General features: G+C 40.2%; 1 protein-coding gene and 1 pseudogene across 2 annotated transcripts; both read right to left on the bottom strand.

Annotated features, from left to right (window-relative positions):
* Window positions 1-1,225: 1,225 nt before the first annotated feature.
* Window positions 1,226-2,654, bottom strand: LOC148877560 (phospholipase A1-IIgamma-like; annotated as a pseudogene). Its single transcript, XR_016105498.1, has 2 exons — window positions 2,011-2,654; window positions 1,226-1,897 (listed from the first exon to the last, which is right to left on the bottom strand). The product of XR_016105498.1 is annotated as a phospholipase A1-IIgamma-like (transcript).
* Window positions 2,655-18,130: 15,476 nt separating this feature from the next.
* Window positions 18,131-19,725, bottom strand: LOC148877559 (phospholipase A1-IIgamma-like). Its single transcript, XM_088965842.1, has 2 exons — window positions 19,138-19,725; window positions 18,131-18,904 (listed from the first exon to the last, which is right to left on the bottom strand). Exons 1-2 carry the CDS (start codon window positions 19,720-19,722, stop codon window positions 18,131-18,133), a joined length of 1,359 nt encoding a protein of 452 aa, XP_088821968.1. The 5' UTR covers window positions 19,723-19,725.
* Window positions 19,726-21,543: the final 1,818 nt, after the last annotated feature.

The raw sequence follows: 21,543 nt of genomic DNA, 5'->3' as shown, positions 1-21,543 counted from the left end.
ATTGAGACTAGCAATCAGTGATAGTGCATCGGCTATGGAATGAGTCTGATCAGAGGCTGAGGCAGCATAATAAGCAGGCTTATCCAATCTTGGAAATGATTTGTCAGTCTTTCACCAATTCTTATCCCACTTGACTGGATAGCCATTCAACTCGTAGCATTGATCATAAGTGTGACCAGATTTTTTGCAGTAGTCACACTTGTATCGTGGGCGAGATCCAAAATTATTCGGTGCTCGTGAAGTTTCAAAAGATTTGTCGAATCTTGCATTGAAAGCTGCTGTTTCAGGCTGTACTGGTCAAACAGAGACAATCCGTTGATGACGCTCGTCTTGTACAAGCAACGAATATGCTTTGTTGATTGTCGGCAAAGGATCTGAACTAAGGATATTTGATCGTATGGTGTTATACAAATCATTTAATCCCATTAAAAATTGAGTTTTTAATAGAGTTTCTCATTCTCTCTTTCGGCCATGAAAGCCTTTGATGCTCCATAGGTGCATTCCGGATGGGTGACAGTGCCCCAAGCTCGTCCCATAGTGTCTTGAGTTTGGTGAGGTATGTGGTGATGATTAGATCGCTTCAACTGATGAATACGGGGTGTATTACCTTGTGAGAATCTTTTTCCAATTCCTTCCATATTTCAGCTGTACAGTCATGAATGCCACACTGTTGTATAATTCCTTTTACAGGGCATTGAATGTCCGAGCAACTTCCATTGAGTTGCACTTTATCCAGGCACTTTCCTCCCTGCTGATTCAGGTGGCTTTGGCAGCGATCCATCCACAAATACGAATTTATTATTGGCATAGAGAGAATTTTTCTTTGCCCGCTGCCACATCGAGAAGTTATCTCCAATGAGAGGTGTTGAAACGAGCATGACTCCTGGGCTATCGGACGGATGAAGAAAGAACGACGAATTGCTTCCGAAATCCGACGACATGGTGGTAATTCTTCTTCTTCGCAGCGGCGGATCACCGCTCTGATACCATGAAAGCCAAAGCAGAATTCTTGAAAAGAACTGGAAAGTAGCATTTCATTAACTTAGATGATCGAATATATATAGATTTACAGGGAACCGATTTTCCACACGTGGCTTTATGGCCAGCTGTTGTTTCTTGAATCTTGACAACCGTCATATACATTTACAGTTACAGAAACTTAAAAAGCTAATAATGGAAGAAAACTTGAAGATCATGACTGCAAGATCACCCCAGAATATATATATATACGAAACATGCATGTATTAAAAATGTGCTAATTGTTAACAGATAGCATAACATTAATTCAAAACTCAAATAGCGTCTGGTTCGTGGTCTACCAGCTTCCAGGATCCATCTTCCCCTTGAATCATCCCCTTATTCTTCTCACACCACCACATCATAGGTACAAGATATTCGTCTTTCAGTGCATCAGTAGACTTATTCACAAGCGAAATATCACGCCCAACTTCCAACTTGAATCCACCTTTAGTCCCTTGAGTTCCTGCAACTCCATGCAGATAGCCCTCCATGTTATGCCAATTCGCTGGATCCACTGAACTCTTCAGAAATGGTGACTGTCTAGTGTCAATCACTACCTCTTGTCCAACATCTGAATAGCCTACCAGTGGATAGTTGGGTACCAGGTCTAAACTGTTACGAACTCGCAACAGTCGAAGATTTTCCAGTCTTGAAACCACCTTCTGGAAGTTGGCGTCTCCAACTCGGGGCAGCCAAACAGAAAGGCTGTAACAAGACAGGCCTTTTCTGGGTGGTCTTTGGGCTTGTTCACTCCATTGGCGACGATATCAACTGCGTTTAGTGTTCCAAGCGCTGCACCCAAGCTATGACCGGTTACGGTTATACTGATTTCCTCATCCTTGAATTCCTCAACCAATCTCTTCACCTCTTCCAGAACCTGATCAAATTCATTTCAATCACCGACGATTTAACTAACTCAATTATCTTTTCTCATCAGTTGTTATATATAATATAGACTAAAAAACAAGCTAAATTTATGATTGTTTTCACCTGTTGTCTAGCACTGGTTGTATTGTAAGCCGACCTTGGATCGTCAGAAGTGTAGATAGACAACCAACCCTGGTGTACGTTTGGATCATTTTTGGTCCCCAGTATCCCTGAAGCTGAAACCAAGATGAAGTTGAAATCATTAATCCATTCCAAGGCCTGAACGGAACCCCTCCAAGCAATCAGAATGTCTCTCCTGCCAAGCACAGCCTTCCCTTCATCGGTGACCACTGCAACGTAACCCATCCAATTCGACTCTCTGCTCCACGCTTCCTTCGATAATGACTTGATGATAAATGCATCCGGGACATCGATCCGAGATGTAGCGTACAGAAATTTGGTTACGCTGTATTTGTATGGATTGGCTTTCTCTAGACCCAGCTTTGAAAAGAAGTTAGCCTTTGAATACCGGCTGCTTCCGGCGAACATGGAGGCCTTCTCGCTGTTGAAGGTGTCATAGGTTGCCTGAGCCCTCTCGCCGTAGTGAATGATGTTTCGCCGCAGATCAACGTCGAGAGGGTCTAACAGGTTCTTCCAATTATTCTGTCCATTAAGCAGCTTCCATCGTGTAGCTATGCTTTGGAGCATCTTCCGAACTTCAAACCGGATCACAGTGATGAAGAATGTTTTAGCTAGAGATCTATATTCCTTTTCATAGGTGCTTACCAGACAATCTAAATGCTTCACTACGAACGACATTTGAAAAAAAAAAAAGAAATGGAAAACAACACGAAAGAAATTAAACAAAAGAAAAGAAATCCTTACACACAATATTGTATTTTGGAGAGCTTGCTTGTCATTCTGGTAAAACCTTGGAATGTTCATACATGTTTTAAAAAAGTAGCAGAGGCCAATCTGATAACATTAGCTTACTTTAAAATTAAAATTAACACTTCTTAAAAAAAATTAAAACATTGGTTGGTGAGTCAGGTATTAATAATATTCCAAGATTGTATTGGCTAGTCAAACCAGTTCTGTGCAACAGTTTCAAGTTGTAATTTATGCACAAGCGCAACCCGGTCTGAGATCAGAAGAATTAATCTTGATATGAAACTTGCAATGTGAAGCCTAACTCCATCACCATCTAAGATTAACCAAACTGCAAGTATATCTATAAAAAAAATACGTATATACTGAAATAAATGTCAACTCTGCTTTCATTTTCAAATTGCATGATTGCAGTTCTAAGAGATTACACCTATAGGCTATGATAGTTGGTGTATGATTTTCTTTAGATATGTACTAATTATTTAGTTCTGTTTTTCATTGGCGAAGGTAGGGTCTTGGTAATGCTTATACTTCTTAGACTGAGCTACAAGATCGATTTCGATTGGATGGTCAAGATGGATCGGGATATGTGCCACATCTACAATGATTTATAGAAGCAAAAGCCACCATCAGTCTATCAATATCATCTATTAGCTAGTAAGCATGAACAGCCACCCAAAGAATCTAGGTTGTCAACACTCAATAGTGCTGCTTGATCTTCGTATTTACATAATTGCAATAATTAGGGATTCAACTTTGACGGGTTTCAAATTAGGAAATGTTTGAGAAAGGTTAGCTGGAACTTGAAGCCCAAAGTCGGGTTCGATTGAAGGTCAGGTTTTCGGTTATGTTTGAGAAAGTTGACTTTAACTTGGATTAGGTTAGAGATGAGGCCTTGACCCTTGGGCAACCTGACTTGACCCCAAAGCTACGGTTTATGCCTGTAGTTATATCAATATATTAAGAAAAAAAATGTTCACTTGGACTGTGGTTATACGGTGCCAGCTCAACATTTTAAATACGTTTAACAAAAAAACATAAAAAGAGTTAGTTGGTTGAGTCTTTTGTCAGATAAATGGCTCATTTTTAAGACCGTTACAGCAATTTATCAAAAGAAAAAGTCAAAATCTGACTTTTTTCATTTTTATGACCGTTTTCTTACTGCTTGGCTTATATGGTGCCTAGTGGCACGTAATGGTGCTGAGGTGTAAAAAAATCTTATAAAACGTTTAAAACAGATTTTCTCATTTTTCAAAATAAAATCATATAAAATGCCATTAATACCAAACAACCACATAATTTTCTTGTAGTAAAGTGCCTAATTAGCTATAGATGAGCCACTTAGAGGGCTGTCCATTTCAGTCTCTTCGAATAGCTTACTGGAGTGCCTCACAATCATATGACTTCTCTTTGTCCGTCTTCTTAAGCATGTGAGGCTGCATTTGGCATTCATTATTTTAAAGACTTATATCTTTTTTTTATTCTTAAAATGCCCCTATAAGATAAATTTGAAAGAGGTGTAAATCGGGCTATGCCGCCTGTAGCCCAGCATGGCCCAGCCCAGCCCAATGGTCACGGACCATGCTGAGCTTGGAGTTTTAGGTCCGTAGGCTAGATTAACCCGACCAGCAGCACGACCCAGCACGACCCATATATATAATATAAATTATAATTATATAATAATATATAGTATATAATATATTAATAAAATAAATAATTGTTTTCAATTTTATTCAAGTATTGTATATATGAACAATTGTATACATCAAAATTCATATAAAATAAAAATTTTTAAGATTTTTTTCAATATTTTTAAATAAGTAGCTTTGGCCAGGTCCATGGTTTGGCCCATAGACCAGCTCACCCCATGGCACGCTACGGGCCCACGTGGGCTTAGGTCATTGGCCATGCTTGGTTGACCTCCCAAAATATTCCAAGGGAGGGAGGCACAGCCTGGGACAGCCCACGGGCCATTTTACACCTCTAAATTTGAAACAAGAATAGATTAGACTTTACATTGAAATCATTTGCATTGCCATAGTTTCACATCAGTGCAAATTTATTTGCATTGCAACCAAACATGACCTTAACTACAAAAAGGAGTTTGAATCAAAGCTTCTTCAAATTAAGCAGTTGAATCAAAGCTTCTCTCTTCAGCTCAACCCTCCCATACGGACCCCCTAAATTAGGGCTTTATGCTTTATAGGCAATGATGTTGTTCGACTCGAGGTGTTTTGAACCAATGACACAATCAGATATTATTGCCAACTAGGCGAGGCCGAAGTGGAAGGACGGAGCTGCGCACCGAGATCTATAACCTAGAGAAAGGTCAAAGGCTCGAGGAGTTGTTCCCTGGGTAGGTATTCCGATGCTTAAGTCATTAGGGTAGAGAAGGATAGATAACAATTAATATTTGGGTGTTCACATCCTAAATGGATAGGGCTACTTGGGTTGTCGAGATGAAGGCACCTTCCAAGGTCTTCGGGTGGTTTCCTTTTCCCTAACAGAGTTCACTTCCTTGACCGTGTGGGACACTCCTTAGTTATGCTCTTCCATTATGCATGGCATTGACTTGGCTAGCTCAACCATCACCCGAACACCACTCCCCTTGTTCTAAAGTCGAGGAGTGTAGTGCTGCTCAATCGCAATATGGAAGAGTTCTATGATCCGTGGCTGAGGAATGCTAGTTTCTTTGAGTTGACTAGCTTAGGGTAACACCGGTTCGCTGGGTGATGAGAATAAAAATTATCACCCGAACACCACTCCCCTTGTTCTGAAGTCAAGGAGTGTAGTACTGCTCGGTCGCAATATGGAAGAGTTCTACGATCCGTAGCTGAGGAATTCTAGTTTCTTTGAGTTAACTAGCTTAGGGTGACACCGGTTCGCTGGGTGATGAGAATAAAAATTATTAGATTTTTATCTCTTAATATTCAGTCTTATACACTTATTTAGTACCTAATTGGACTCACTATTCTTGTATTTCGATTTAGGGCACGAAAGAAGGCGTAGGGTGAAAAATAAGGCTAATCGGGTAATTTTGCATAGTTTCAGCGCCGTGCAGTAATCTAGGCATAAATCTCCCATCCGGACTTCGATTGAGATGATTCAAGATGCATTGAAATGACAAGGAAAAACTCTACAACTTTCATCTTTGATTTGTGATAGATTCAGACTGCATCAATATCAAAATTGAGCCCGAAGTCTAAGCCAATTCATAGAGAAGCCCAGTTCGCAACAGAAGCCCAATTCGTAGAGAAACCTTGCAGCAGCCCAATTCATTGAAGAAGTCCAATACGAATGCAAGAATAAGAAACATCAAAGAGTCCTATCAGATTCAATTTTCTATTGTAATTCTAGAAGGATAAGAGAGATTAAGATTACCAGTTAAGAGATAGGAGTAGATTAGATCTAATCTAGGCATTATCTATTAGAGAACTAAACTCCCATTGAAGAAAGAACTCCTTAGAGGAGCAGGAGATAGCTCCCTCCGAAGTCTATATAAAGGGGGCGGACTAGCATCCAAGGCATCACTCAACCCTAGAGAGAAGGAGGCAGATTGGGAGTAGTTGAACCTCTCTTCTCTTCTCTTTTCTTCTCTCCGCCCCTCTTCTTCATTCTCTGATTTTCTTGGAGTTTTCACCATAACCATGCATGGCTAAACTCTTGTACTTTGTCGAAGGAAGCAGAAGCCCTAGAATCCACCGAATTGTGAGATCTAATTTGGTTTTTATTGTTGAATTCATGCTTTGGATATTGAATGTTCTTCTATGTTTATATCTATGATTGTTTCGTTTGATTGCTAAGAAGGCCTACTAGTTTATTATTCGTTACAATCTATTGCTAGATTAGATATCAAATCCGTAATTGTTTGATCCCTCTAATCTACGAAGTAACTAGGATTTAATGATTTGTTGTGTAAGAAATTGCCAGATCCTAGGAAGAACAGTTGACTAAATTAAATGCAATCGCTTGTGCTTGTGTTGTTTAGCTTCATCGATCTCTAATGCTTAATGCTATTGCTGGATTAAATCTTTAACACTTGTTTACGAGTTGTTCAGTAGTAAGGTTAAAAGGATCACTTGTTTTCTAAGTAACTGATAGTAGGAAGATGTAGGAAATTAATTCCTATGATGAATATTCAAAGTCTGGATTGATTTATCTTTGCATTGATGAGAAGTAGTGTAATTATGATGGTGGATGTTATCCTAGACCAAGATTTGTTCCTTGATTAATTTCATCACTCGAAGTTACCTAAATTCTCCTTTAAATTGCATTCTTTATTAATTCTGATTTTCCTTATTTTAATTCTGATTTTCGTTACATACACCCCCCTCCATCTTTGATTAATGTAGCACATAATTTGGGTTAGATACTCTCTGTGGGAACTATCCCTACTCGCACTACTACATTCCATCTTTACGAGTAGAGGTTTATTTTTGGGTGCCTACAACAACATGCCAATGGACCATTTAGTTCAGTGCTAGTGCCATTTCTGTTACGAGTTGGTGGATGCATCGTTTCATCTTCTCGAGGTCACGCTCGTGCGGAGTGCAGCATCAAATCGATGCCATTGATTTGAGCAGATTTGGACTGTTGGTTCTTCCTATAAAAGGGGAGGTGGTGAGCCATTTTGCTTTGTCATTTTGAGTGGGCGATCATAGGAGCTTAGTGAGAGTTAGTCCTCAGCTAATGCTTTAGGTGTTCCACAGTGTAACTCTTTAGTAAGATGTCTTCATCTTCCTTCTTGTCTTTTGTTCTTCCTCTTTGCTTAGATCTTGCATGTCAGGTAGTGAGTCCGAACCGGGGTCTCACCCTAAGGCCATTGTGCTCATAGCCCGCAAGATCGATGCCCACGAGGTCGAGGTCGATGTGCTTGAGGGTGAGGGTGCCGCAGTGGAGGAGGTTGTGGCCCTCCGAGAGGCCAAGGTCGGGGAATCCAATGAGGCCAAAGTAGACATTATGTCAGAAGAGGGGCTCGGTGCTCCTATTTGTTCAACAACCACTTTGCATCTTCACCTTGTAGGTTGGTACTTGGAGACCTGGCCCGAATTAGGGCCCATTACTGCATTCCCGATGAGTACGAATTGAGGTATCCTAGCATCAGTGAGAGGGCTACCTTGACTTGATTGGGTGAACTTTGCGTCTACGAGCACAACTTGATAGCGGGGCTGAGATTTATTTTGAGTGAGGGTATCACAACGGTGTTGAAGTGGTACGGTGTCTAGCTAGTCTAGATGGTGTCCAATTCCTTTAGATACTTGGTTAGCCTCATTTGTTACTGCTTGGTTCACAACATGGACATCACCCTGCCTATGTCCACATACTTTCTACACCTGAAGAAGCACTAGTAGGGCAATTATTACTTCTTGGCTCAACAACACAATTAGATGCTCATCAGAGCCCCCTCCTCAGTGAAACATTGGAATGAGGGGTTCTTCTTCGTGCGTTGACCAAGGGGTGGCCATTCTCTGCTGAGTTGTAAATCCCGAGGACCAAGGTGAAGGCATTGACTGAGGCCGAGCTTTCTAGGGGGGAGTTAGCGACCATGAAGCAGATAGAGAGGGTAGACATGTAGGAGTACACATCATTCTCTATGTTGATCCATACCGGGCCGATGGAGTCCTCGATTGTTCCATCATTGCTTTTGTAAGTGTCTTTCTTCTTTTTTCATTTCTTCAACTTTGATTGACTAGTATTCTCTAGTAGATATGGTGGTCATTGACGAGGAGGAGTGAACGAGACGCATGCAAGCTATCGTGTTGAGGGGGTGGCGGCCTAGGCTGGGGCGGTTCATTAGCAGTGCCACTTTGATGTTATAACTCCTCGGCAGCATAAGAGGCCAAGGCCTATTGAGGGAGACGTGGTGGATGTTGGCTCTAATGAGTTTCCACCACATGTTGTGCCTTACTACACCACGGGGATGTCTTGAGGTCTTATCTAGTCTAGCAGAGCAGGCGGTCGAGGTGTACAGGCCAACTTGGAGTGCTTGGCACGAGAACACTCAAGAAACTGAGGGCATGCCCGAGTAGCTAGCTAGGGGAATTCTATTGCTGACATCGGTAGGGAGACCAATAATTATATGAACGGGGTGCTAGAGAGTGCAGCCATCAGGGAGTTTATCGTGGTAAGACTCTTTGCATTGTCTTTTCTGTTCTTCATTGTGATTTGCTATGCTTTTTGACTTGCATTTTCCTTTTGTAGGTTGTCTATGCGGTGATGACAATGGTTAACCGAATGTGCACCCTTCGTTAGATGGCCGAGGCTCGGGAGGGCAAGTTCTCCCATCTGCAGGTAGAGATGGCTAAATTGAGGCAAGCAGCAGCGGCCAAGAATGAAAAGATGTGACTTCTAAAGAGTCGTGCTTGTGAGCTCAAGGGGGATCATGACAAGGCACAGAAGGTGGCCAAGGAGGTGGAGGCGAGGATGTTTTGTGTCGAGGAAGAAGCGATGGCAAGGTATAAGGAGTCCGAGGAGTACCGGATCACCCTTGATGAACTTGCCATGGATTCTTAGCAAACTGGCTTTGCTTGCTACCAGAGGAGAGTGATGTGCGAGCACCCTACGAGGTGATTACGGTTTTTCTCTATATTTTTCTTGCAAAAATCAAAGATAGAACTTATCAAGATCAGTCCCCAAAATCAAAGATCGAACTAGGGTTTCTAGGGCGGCAAGAGCAAAGAGAGATGAAAGCAGAGTGATATGAAGTAGTTCGATCTCCCTTTTCTTAATCCTTAAGTAGCACCACTCCTAATTGAATTTGGAGGTTTGATCCAAATCTCTATTTGGATCTGGATTCAATTAGTAGATAGGTCTTATCCTCTTATGAGAATGGGTGCTCCAAACCCATGTTTGCCCATGTCACATGACTACTTAAGCTATCATATGACATCTTGATTAATCATATTAATCATGGGCCTTAGGCCCATTAAGTAAGTGGATCACGTCCCAAGAGAGTTTCTGCCCATTTAGGTTTGATTTATATGTCATGAGACCCCAATAATGACCTCACATAAGCCTACATGGGTTCAGCCCAACCTTTGTGAAAATGCCTGGCCAAATTCATTGCCAAATGCAGTGAACCCATATGCTCATCACTATGGGCTCAAAATTGGCCCAACATTTAAAGTCAAATGATCCTTGAGTCAAACCATCCTATGAAGGCTCAGGGATAATAGACTTAAGCAAGATATAGCCCATCAGGTAATTATCCCTTAGTGGTCTCTTACATTTAACCTCTTAGCTCATAATGATCAAACACTGCTCGATAGGGAAGGACCTCTCCCCTGAATGCAAGGTGCAGTGTCACACTTTCTACTTGAATGGGTCCTGAGAATTAAAACATTTTCAAACATTTTTCTTAAAAAATAATATATATATATACTACAAAACAAATCTCAAACACGGTCGAAATCCATTGCTGTCAGTTTTGGTTTCCACTAAAGAGAATGCAGTCCCGATCATTCACTTTGTTCTACAAAGGGGATGATCCTATCACTATGATCACCCACTTAAGTGAATTTTCAGATTGCCCCAACATACCTAGGTTTTCACCCCTAAAGGATCCCACTAATTGGCATAATAAAAGCAGCCTAATCCTACACCTAGTTTAGTACCATAATCAAGTCTAGGGGTTATGTGTAATTTCCCAGTCTTGTCCATTAGTGTCCAAGGTCTAGGGTATAACTAGAAAAAGGTCTGGGTTCAATGCTTCAACCAAACATACACTACATGTGCTTAGAGTCTAACCCTAACAATTGAGACAAGCTACCCCAACTTCTTTGGCAGCACATCAGTGTCAGCCTTGGTAGGATAAACTCCCCAAGTCTTTCCAATAGTTGAGAACATTCTAAGCTAACACAAGTCTTATAAGTGTCTAGTTTAAGGGGTAATTGCACAGAAATCACCAATGATAACATGAAACAATTATGTACTTTTATTCATCTACAGTAAATGTATTTATACATCAATCTGATTGGTTAATAGGGTCTATAGGCCACGCCGAGGTCTTGACTTTGACGACATGTGGCCAAGGTCTTCAACTTCATGGCCTCGGTTTAATTCTGGTCGAGGTGCTTTCGAGCTCTCAATGGTGTTGGGGAGCATGGTGTCACTTGGTCTTGGAGAGCCTTACACTCTTTGATTGGGCTAAACATGGTCCTCAACTAGCTCTACTCCGAATGTTAGTCAACTAGGTGTGTGGAGTTCGGTGGTCATCCTCTTGCCATTATGGCGGGGACGTCATTCCCGGGGTACTTGATAGGCCCTGCTTGGCTTTATGCCTCAGCCGCTTTAGTTTGACCAGGTTTGTAAGTCACTCTAGATCGGCTCGACATGGGCAATGTGTGAGCTAGTGCATGCTATGACATGTTTCGAAGTCCCTAGCCATTAGAATTTGGATGGAAAGGTGTGTGTGGTGTGTACTTGTCTACTGAACACAAAAAAGGGGACATTATTTCTTGAACTTTGTGTAGAGTTGGTGTTCATCTTTAATCATTAGTAATGCATCCGTAGATTCCCAATGTTCCAGCTCCTCGTTACCAGCTTCTCGTTGAGGTCTTCTAGATTATAGGTGCTAGGGTCAAGGACTCTGATCACTCTATATGGTCCCTCCCATTTAGGTCTGAGCTTTCCTTCTCTTGGCTTGGGCACTATGACTTTGTGGAGGACGAGGTCTCTTGTCTTGAATTCTCTCCTCTAAACTTTGGAGTCATAGTACCTGGCCATCCTCTGCTACCGCGTTGTCATCCTGATGTGTGATTTATATCAAGCTTCTTCTACTAGGTTGATCTCTGCATGGGGATCATCATTGTTCATTTCATTGTCGTAGAGATCAGTCTAGAGAGTAGGGGACCCAATCTGAGTGGGGTCTCTCCAGTACGCGGAGTGGTTCTTTAGGCCTAGTGGATGCTCGATAGTTCCTCGACCCACCTACCCTTGGCCTTGTCGAGTATAGTCTTTAGACCGTGGTCCAATGTTTGTTTGGTCACCTCAATTTGTCCTTTGATTTATGGTCAATGAGCTGTTGTCCAGTGATCTATCTTGAGTTCTGTGCAGAAGGCTTCAAATTTTTTGTTGATAAAATAGGAGTTATTGTTAGTGATGAGGACTCAAAGGAGTGTTGAAACATTAGATGATGTTTATCCATAGGAACCCTTGGGCGTTGTGCATAGTGATGCATGCCTAGGGTTCAACCACTATCCACTATGTGAAAATAGTCTACCCTGAGGAGGAAATACTTTTTTTGTCCGGCTATAGTGGGGAATGCTCCGAGGATGTCTATCCTCCATTGGGCAAAAGGCTACGGACTAGGAATGGGCGTGAGGGGAGCTGCTAGCTGGTGGTAGAGATTTGAGTATCTCTAATAAATGTCACACCTTCGGACGAGTTGGGTTGCTTCTTGCTTCATGGTGGGCCAGAAGTAACCCTGCCGAAGTGCCTTGTATGCCAGGGTCCATGCATTGGGGTCGTCTGTGGAAATACCCTTGTGTATCTCCTTGAGGATGTAGTTAACCACTATTGGAGGGAGACACCTCAGGTAGGGTAGAGTCTACAACCGACATAGATCTGGCCAACCTGTGGGCAAGTCTTCTTGATTCGATTTGGTCTACTAGGAGGGTGTCATCCTGGAGGTACTGTATGATGTGATCCATCCCTGATGACTCTTGTTGGACTATGAAAACTACCAGAGCTGCTTTTGAAATGTTGGGCTATGCTAAAGTGTCCATTCTGACTATGGTGCTGAGGTCAGCACACGGCGAGCTGGCAAGCTTTAACAGTGCATCGGCTCAGATGTTCTCATCTATAGAGATCTACTATATCGTGAAGTGCTTGAGTTGTTTGATGTGCCCTTGCACTTTCTACATGTAACTTGCCATAGTGGGCTCTCTTGCTTCAAACTTGCCAGTAACCTTATTGACCACCAGTTGAGAGTCATTGTAGGCTTCTACATGCCTCACTTTGGTGTCCAGGGCAAGTTGAAGTCTAGCTATCAGGGTTTCGTACTTCACCTCATTGTTAAATGCCTTGAACTCGAACCTCAAGGCATACTACAGGGTAGGAGGTTGAACCCAATGCTGCTGCCTTCCTAATTGGATGACCCAGCCACATGGAGAGTCCAGGATAGTGGGACCTCAGCTAGGTTCTGCACTAAGAAAGTGCATTCAGCTAGGAAGTCGGTTAGGATTTGGGCTTTGATGGTGGGCCAAGGTGTGTAGTTGATGTCAAACTCACTTAGTTTTGCACTCCATTTGATCAGGCACCTAGATGTCTCCATCCTTTATAGGACCTGCTTCTACACCGAGGTGACGAAACCTGGGAAACCTTCGTTTGGTTCGAGTACCATATCTCTATTCCCATGAGGACCTTTCTGGTGTAGTACATCGGCCTTTGCGTATGACCTTCCTCCTTTACTAGGACCGAGTTAACCACTTTGTCGTTGGTGGATAGGTAGAGCAGGAGATGGTTTCTCAGGCTTGGTTTTGTGAGCAGAAGTGGCAAGCTCAGGTAGCTTTTCAATTCTTGGAATGACTGTTCACACTCCTTTGTTCATTAGAAGTCCTTCACCTTTATTAATGCTTTGAAGAAGGACAGGCACCGGTTCGCGGATTTTGACATGAATCTACTCAATGCATCTATTCATCTAGTGAGGTGTTGCACTTCTTTGTATGTCCGTGGTGACTACATGTCAAGGATGGCTTAGATCTTTTCTGGATTTGTCTTGATTCCCCTCTACTTGACCATAAAGCCCAAGAACTTGTCGGAGCTGACGTTGAAGGGCACTTAGTCGGTTGAGCTACATCTGGTCCTTCCTGAGGGTGCCAAAAACTTCCTTTAGCTTAGTCAAGTATTGCTCGACTTTCTTGCTCTTCACCAGCATGTCATCCACATAGGATTCCACATTTCGGTTGAGTTGTTCCTTGAAAATGTGGTTCACTAGCCTCTAATAAGTGGTATCAGCATTCTTCAAGCTGAAGGGCATCACTTTGTAGTAGTATAGTCCTTGGTTAGTGATGAAGGTTGTCTTCTCCTCATCATTCAAGGCCATCTAGATCTGTTTATAACTAGAGAAGGCATCCATGAAACTCAGGAGCTTATGCCTTGTCGTTGCATCAACAAGCTAGTCAATCCTTGGCAGGGGAAACTGTCCTTCAGACAGGCCCTATTTAGGTCAGTGAAGACGATGTAGATCTGTTAGACAGTATATGCCCTTAGCTCCTGATGATGCACAATTCGTTCACTCCCTCGTGTCTGATGAGGTGGCTCAAACTGAGTTTAGTCTTGATAATGCTGAGCTGGGAGTCTGAGCTGAGAGATGATGTAAAGAAAGATAGATTAGAGTGCCTAGGTATGTTTTACCTAGGAAAACACTCTAATGCTTAACTCAGAAAGAAGATCTAGTGAGAATCTTTGGGAGAGTTCAAAAGTTTTAGTGCACATACCTTTTAAAGTGATCTTGGGTTCTATTTATAGTTATCTAATGTTCAGGTGCCATTAGGCAACGTCTTTGAGTCTTTTGTGGAGTTATTTCTGCAATTTGGGGGAGTTGCCCTGTTAGTTGCTAGATTTGCATGGTTGTTACAAGTCACCCACAGGTCTTGTGGCACATGGTTTGGTGAGTTGTTCCTGTAGTTGCGGTAATGTTGTTAGAATGGATGCGGCGCGCAAGACGGTTTCGAAGCAAGCTGTCGTTGTCGATGGGCGGAAGCTCGCCTCAGCTCGATATTGATAAGATCAGTTCACACCAAATTTATTAATTTGATTATTTGGTCTATAATTAATTACTTTTTTTCTTTTCTAAAAGAATATATTAGGTTTCTCTGATGTAAGCAGTAGAAATTAGGGTTTTCTATTTGTTTACATTGAAGAAACCATTGGAGCTTGTGGAGAAGACAGAGATTGTAGATGAAGATCAATCTACAGATTGTAGTTTTGTAAGGATGTAGCTTTTGTTCGGATTGGATTTGGACCATCACACTATCAGCCTTAGCCATTTATTTCTAATTATCTGCTATTTATTTGTTGATATGATTGTGAATCATAACTGAGAATTTCAGATCATTACCAATGTGAATCGATGCATGTTTTGGACACCAAACCCTAGGCCAATCTAACCTAGTTTTGGTCCAATTTTGTTGAGCCAAACCTATGGTTCTTTGGGGTCTGATCATAGCCCCTTAAATCACTAGTTAAGTGACCAAAATCAGTCTACGCCAGGGGTTTGATGACTGGTTGCATGGACCAATTGGGTCCATGCTAAACCCTTTTTATGTTAGACTAAAGCAAGACAAGCCCATTTTAGCATGGACTACTATATGTGTCGGACTGCTTTTTGTAGTTTAGCCCATATACCAAGACAAAATCATTAGATAATTTAGTAAATTGATGCGTTGATCATGTGTTAATCTAAATGAATCTGGGTTTCATAAGTTTCCAATTTATATGAATCAATTATATATGTGTATGAGATGTGTTGAATGGATGTAATTTGTTCATGTGTCATAAGTGCTTAGCCCATGTATTGACTTATGTGGCTCTCCACAAACATCATGGCTGAATGCACATCATTGCCATGATGCTTCTTGATCATTGCATTATCTCCTTTTCCAATGGGCCCATTGAATAACTTCCTCCTCAATAGGAAACTTACAAGAACCCAAGCCCATTAAGGGCCCATTTGAATCTGACTTTATGAAAGTCAGTGGGAACCACTATGGTATGACTTAAATCTAACTTATTGATTAATATACACATTCTCTCATGATTAATATAAGTGCAATGAGATAGAGAACATCATAAGATGATATATCTAAAGGCCTTCCATCATCAGCATGAAAACGGGTTGATTTGGTGGGTGGAGATGCACCATAAAATTTGGGATATTCATTTAACTGAGACAATCAGTGGAATTGCTTCATTAGATGATAGGGGAGTCATATACTAGTGGGAGTGGTCTATCATAAAATGGAAGACTCTTCCACGGTACCTTGGGGCTCCTAATATGACCGGTCTGCACTTACCAGTTAGAAAGGTTTAACCTAAAATGGTAATAAACCTTGTTTGATGGAGACCAAAGGAAAAGATCATTGGATGGGTGGATATCTGATCCTTTACAAAAACTGATTAGGGTTATACTATTGAAACAGTTGGCTCGCGCACCTATGTGATTTTCAACATTTCTAAGGACATGACCTATGTCCTCATCACTGAGATAGGAGGGAAATCTCAAAGATGAACAAATGAAGATGAAACATAGATAAAAGTCCATTGTATGAAAGATAACATGAAACAACATTAAGGTTGTGGACTAATTAATCGTGCCTTTTAAGAGAAATGGCGCACGAACAGTTCGCTAAATTGTTAGACAACAACAAATTTAAGGGACCCAACTGTGCGGATTGAATATATAACCTTAACTATTACTCATGTTCGAGAAATTGGATAATGTTGCTAGTAACAAGTATTGAAAGAGGAATTGTCCTCAATATCTAGAAATCCTCAAGTAGAAGAAATACGGTAATTTCGAAACACGGGTCATAGAGACCAATCTGTTGGTTACTTCTACATCCCGATGTATTGATTCTAGGACTTTTACTCATGCATATAACACATTGCAAGGGCTCAAAGAAAGCAAAAGACTAAATGTTGACGAGGTTGTGCTTTACTTGGGGACAACTACAACTATTGCAGTTGCTGCTATTGGAATAGTATTTAATTTTTAGAAAAAGAATAGTTACATTAAAAAATTGTCTTTATGTTCTATAGCTTAGAAGAAATTTGATTTCATTTTCTAAACTATGTAAGGATTCTTATTCTATTTTATTTAGTAATAAAATTATAATTAAATTGAATAAAAAATTCCTTATTTACAGAAAACTTGAGAATGGTCTTTATAGAAACAAATATGAATGAAACCATATCAAAACACATCCCTAAGAAAAGAACACGTGATATAGTTAATCCCATGTGCATGTGGTATTACCAACTTGCCATATTAATATAGAATGCATCACAAGATTGGTGAAGGATGGTCCTCTATATTTTCTCACTATGGAAGATCTACCAACTTGTGAGTCATGGCAAAAACACAATTTACAAGTAAACTTGAAAGAATTACAGGCACACTTGATTTTATACATACTGATATAAGTGGTCCTGTGAATGTTAAGATACAAAACTAAAACTGTTATTTCATAACTTTCACTGATGATTATTCTCAGTATGGTTATGTGTACCTAAACAATCATAAAAATTAAACTTGAATTGGCAAATGCAACACACTTGAGTCGTGACAACTCTACGGCAAATTTGGGTTTGGATCTGGGTATGAAGCACCTAATCTTATAAGAAGATTAGGTATATATCTAATTAGAGTTCAGATCTGATTTAGATATGGATTATCTCCTAATAAGATTAGGAGATAGCTCCATAAGATATTATAAAAGATGAGGGGGCGGATCAATCCAAGACAATTTCATATTTTTGTAGTTTTTTGTCATCTCTGCATCCTTTTGTCTCATAATTTTTTCTAGTTCGACATCAGCTATTTAGGACTGATATACATCAGTTTTTTCTTTGATTTTTGCAAGAAAAATTCAGGGGATATCAGACTCATCATCCTCAGTTCGATTTAAGTAGTTAGATCTCAGTTTTGCAGAAAACTGTTATTGAACCGGCTTCAAGAATACATTATGCTATCTTCAATGGAAGCTGATTTCAGGATTAATTTGGGTGTGAACTTCCTCCTTGGAATTTGCGTTTATGGTATCAATATCAGGTATACATCTATTTCTTTGTTTGATTTCAAATCTGGTCCAGTTTAGTGTAAGACCGGTCCTAAAAAATGCAATTTTTTTAAAACATAGGGAATTTGATTCCTAGAAGGATTAGGAAATTTTTGAAATTTTGCCCGACCATATAGGTTGGTTTGGCCATCCATATAATGGATCCTAACCCTTCCAACAGTGGCATCAAAGCACTAAGTTCAACTATTAGACTAAACCAAACTGGATTTGAACAAAAACTCCAATCTAGCCGATTTGAGCAATTAGTAAAAAACTCTGAGAATTCAGTTCTCAAAGTAGGCCAATGATATATATATATATATATATATATATATATATATATATATATATAGAATTGTTATATTATGAATTTTTAAAATTTTAGACTGAAAGTATGACGGAGATCGAACTCTTGATGGTGGCAAGATTGATGCACACCAAACACGCACCATGTAGTAATCCTCATCTTGGTCTTCACCGCACAACATACACACAAATAATTAAAGTGTAGTATATTACGTGCACTACACATTCAATGAATAGTAAAACAAAATAAATAAATGGATGATGAACATTCAGAAGTCAAGAGCATCTGATTCGTGGTCCATCAGCTTCCAAGACCCATCGTCTTCTTGAACCATCCCCTTGTTCTTCTCGCACCACCATTTAGCCGGCACATGAAATTCATCTTTCAGTGCGTCCATTACTTTGTTCACCAGCGTGATATCACGCTTAACCACCAGCTTGAATTCACCACCTTCACTAGTCCCTTGAGCAGAGCTCGCTGCAGCAACAAAACATGGACACGCTAAACCCATCAAATGGTGGATCACAGGGTGCTTTGAACTCGAACTTGAACTAGACCGGGATCGCGTCCGTGTTTTATTGGTGGTTGCAGGAAGAACTGAACTGCCTTGAGTTCCTGCAATTCCATGCAGATAGATCTCTAAGTTGTGCCAGCTCATTGGCTCCGCTGATTCCTTCAAGAACGGTGACGTATCGGTGTTAATCACCAGCTCTTCCCCAACTTGGGTATAGGCGATCATTGGTGGATAGTTGGGCACGACGTCTATGGCGTTACGAATACGTAAAAGTCGAAGATGTTGGGTGGAATTCAAAGTGGAGAAGACATTTTGGAAGTTGGCGTCTCCGACGAGGGGACAGCCAAAGAGAAAGGCAGTAACTAGACAGGCTTTGTCGGGATGGTCGGTGGGCTTGTTCAATCCATTGGCCACAATGTCTACTGCGTTCAGTATTCCAAGTGCCGCGCCCAAGCTATGGCCGGTTATGGTTATGCTGATTTCCTCCTCCTTGAATTCCTCCACTAGCCTCTTCACCTCTTCCAAAACCTGAAATTTTACAGTCAAGAATCGCAATCTTTGTAATCAAAATCAGAATTGACTGGAATGGATTATCATTTGCAAGTTTAAATTTAAATGGAGAATATCCACCAAGAATAGGAATGATATTCCAATTCTGCCCAACCAAAACTCCCTATTTCTGCAAACCAAACGAACCCTCAATTCAATTTAAAATTTCTCAAAATTGAAAGCAATGCTGCAAATTTTTCAGCAAATTCCACCTGTTGTCTAGCACTGGTTGTATTGTAGGGTGACCTTGGGTCGTCAGAAGTGTAGATGGATAACCAACCCTGGTGCACCTTTGCATCAGTTTTGGCCCCCAGTATCTTAGACGCCGAAACCAAGATGAATTCGAAATCGTCGATCCATTCCAAGGCCTGCACGCTCCCTCTCCACGCAATCAGAATGTCCCTCCGGCCAAGCACGGCCTTCCCTTCATCTGTGGCCACTGCGACATAGCCCATCCAATTCGACTCTCTGCTCCACGCTTCCCTCGACAATGACTTGATGATAAATGCATCTGGAACATCTATTCGGGATGTAGCATACAAGAATTTCGTTACATTGTATTTGTATGGATTTCCCTTTTCCAGAAACAGCCCTGAGAAGAAGTTGGCCTTTGAATACCGGCTACTTCCGGCGAACATGGAGGCATTCTCACTGTTGAAGGTGTCATAGGTGGCCTGAGCCCTTTCGCCGTAGTGAATGATGACTCGCCGCAGGTCAATGTCAAGAGGGTCCAAGAGGTTCTTCCAGTTGTCCTCGCCATTAAGCTCCCTCCATCGTGTAGCTAAGCTATCAACCATTGTCCACACTTCGAATTGAACCAGACCAAAGCTTAATGAAGATTGTTATTGAGATATTCCGTTTCTATGGGTTCCTTGCTGTATATCTTATCAGACAATTTATTCAATGAGTTGATTTAACTTTGGTTCCAAGAAAGAAGGAAAAATAAAGAAATAATGAAAGCTTCAGGCAATGCTGTATTATTAATTGCTTAATTTGGAGTTGTGAGATGCTTGCTGTTCTACTAAAGCCAGCCTTTGAATGTTCATAAACGTTTTTATAATGCACTAAACCTTTTTTACGAAGGAAAGCATAAAAGAAATGACAGCTTAAGCTTTGCAACCCAAGCAAAACAAAGAGGCCATAATAAAATGATTTGCGTAAGTAAATACATTTGGTAATTGATTTTAAACTTTAGTACAAGGTTTATGGATGGTATTGTGATTGTTCAGTGAACGGTTAGGCAAATAAGATAATGACCCTTTTATCATAAAAACCATTATTAAAAGGGGTAATTTTGTCACATTTAAGTATTGTCAATTTTTCCCATAAATAAATTGCTTATCCACCCAGAAGAAGAATATTAATTAATACCAAAATAAATTTAAAAAAAAATACAAATATCTTCAAAAATAAAACCTAATATCTCATTAATCAATTTTCCCCTCTCCATATAGATTTATGTATCAAGAATGCTTTAATTTGGCTTGTTCAAACCAATTAATCATACCCAAAATTTTGAGGTTGTAACCATTTAATCACATCCACTACTTACCAAATCAGTCCATTCCATTCTAATCATCAGACACTTAAAACTTTGGATTCAGGGAGAAGAGAATGTATTACAGCTTTAGACGGGAAACCTAATGATGAATTCCGTCATTGAATTCACAAACAGCTTGCAAACCAAAATAATATAAACTAAGGTAAATGTCAACCCTGCTTTCTTTTTCAGGTATATTCCTTGGTTTTGGTCTGTGCAGAATATTCGCAACAGCTTCAACAAGTAATGGTGCAATGTAGTAATTGCAGAAGAAGCAAAAGGGAAATATTTATATACTAATTTATTTCTTCTTTTTATCAATGAGCAGAGGTCCTTCAATAATTGGTGCCTTGAAAACGCTTTTACATTTCAGCCTGAGCTACAAATTATGAGATATAGAAGATTAAAAAGTTATTTTTATTGTATTTAATTGCATTATAATAAGAAAAGTTCCGTTTGATGAAAGCTTTGTGAGAAATACGCAAATCAGACGGATGGAACTCATCTGATTGAACTGGTTTGACTCATTCGGCTTTTGTTTGACCCTGATGTTGTCTCTGTGGATCCGATCCAACTGAGACGTTCCATTGTAGAGAATATATAATAACGTGGAGGAAGAGTAGTCCCTACCATACACTTGCGTAATTGGAAAGGAAATAGAAGGGGAAATTAAGGTTATGTTTGGTTTAATTTTTATTTATTTTTTATTCTTACCTAAAATAAAATTTTGAAATGGATAAGAATGGGAAAAAATAGGTAGAATGAGAAAATATTGCTATGAATCAAATACTTTTTTTTCTAAAAATGAATTCTTTTCAGATTGCCAAGTGTCCTATGTTGTTCATCTTCATTCTTCAAAAAAATTTGAGCTGGTATTCATAAACTGCTAGCCTAGGTCTCCAACAGTCAATGTTTACCAGTTGGCATAGATGTTTTGTCAAAGTACTTTCGTAAAAGTGCTTTATAAAAGTACTTTCATAAAAGTGCTTTATAAAAGTACTTTCATAAAAGTTCTTTTATAAAAGTAATTTCGTAAAAGAGCTTTTATAAAAGTAATTCCGTAAAAGTGCTTTCGAAA

The sequence above is a fragment of the Nelumbo lutea genome, chromosome 1 (genome assembly GCF_056320005.1).
Source record: "Nelumbo lutea isolate HS-2025 chromosome 1, American lotus-T2T, whole genome shotgun sequence".
Taxonomy (NCBI): Eukaryota; Viridiplantae; Streptophyta; class Magnoliopsida; order Proteales; family Nelumbonaceae; genus Nelumbo; species Nelumbo lutea.
This window is presented reverse-complemented; position numbering and strand designations above follow the sequence as displayed.

What these genes read in the sequence shown, in the direction of transcription:
- LOC148877559 (XM_088965842.1), bottom strand. Translation starts at nt 19,722, where the DNA reads ATGGTTGATAGCTTAGCTACACGATGGAGGGAGCTTAATGGCGAGGAC. An exon ending in CAACCAGTGCTAGACAACAG is followed by an intron (nt 18,905 to 19,137) that starts GTGGAATTTGCT and finishes GTAAAATTTCAG; the next exon opens with GTTTTGGAAGAGGTGAAGAG.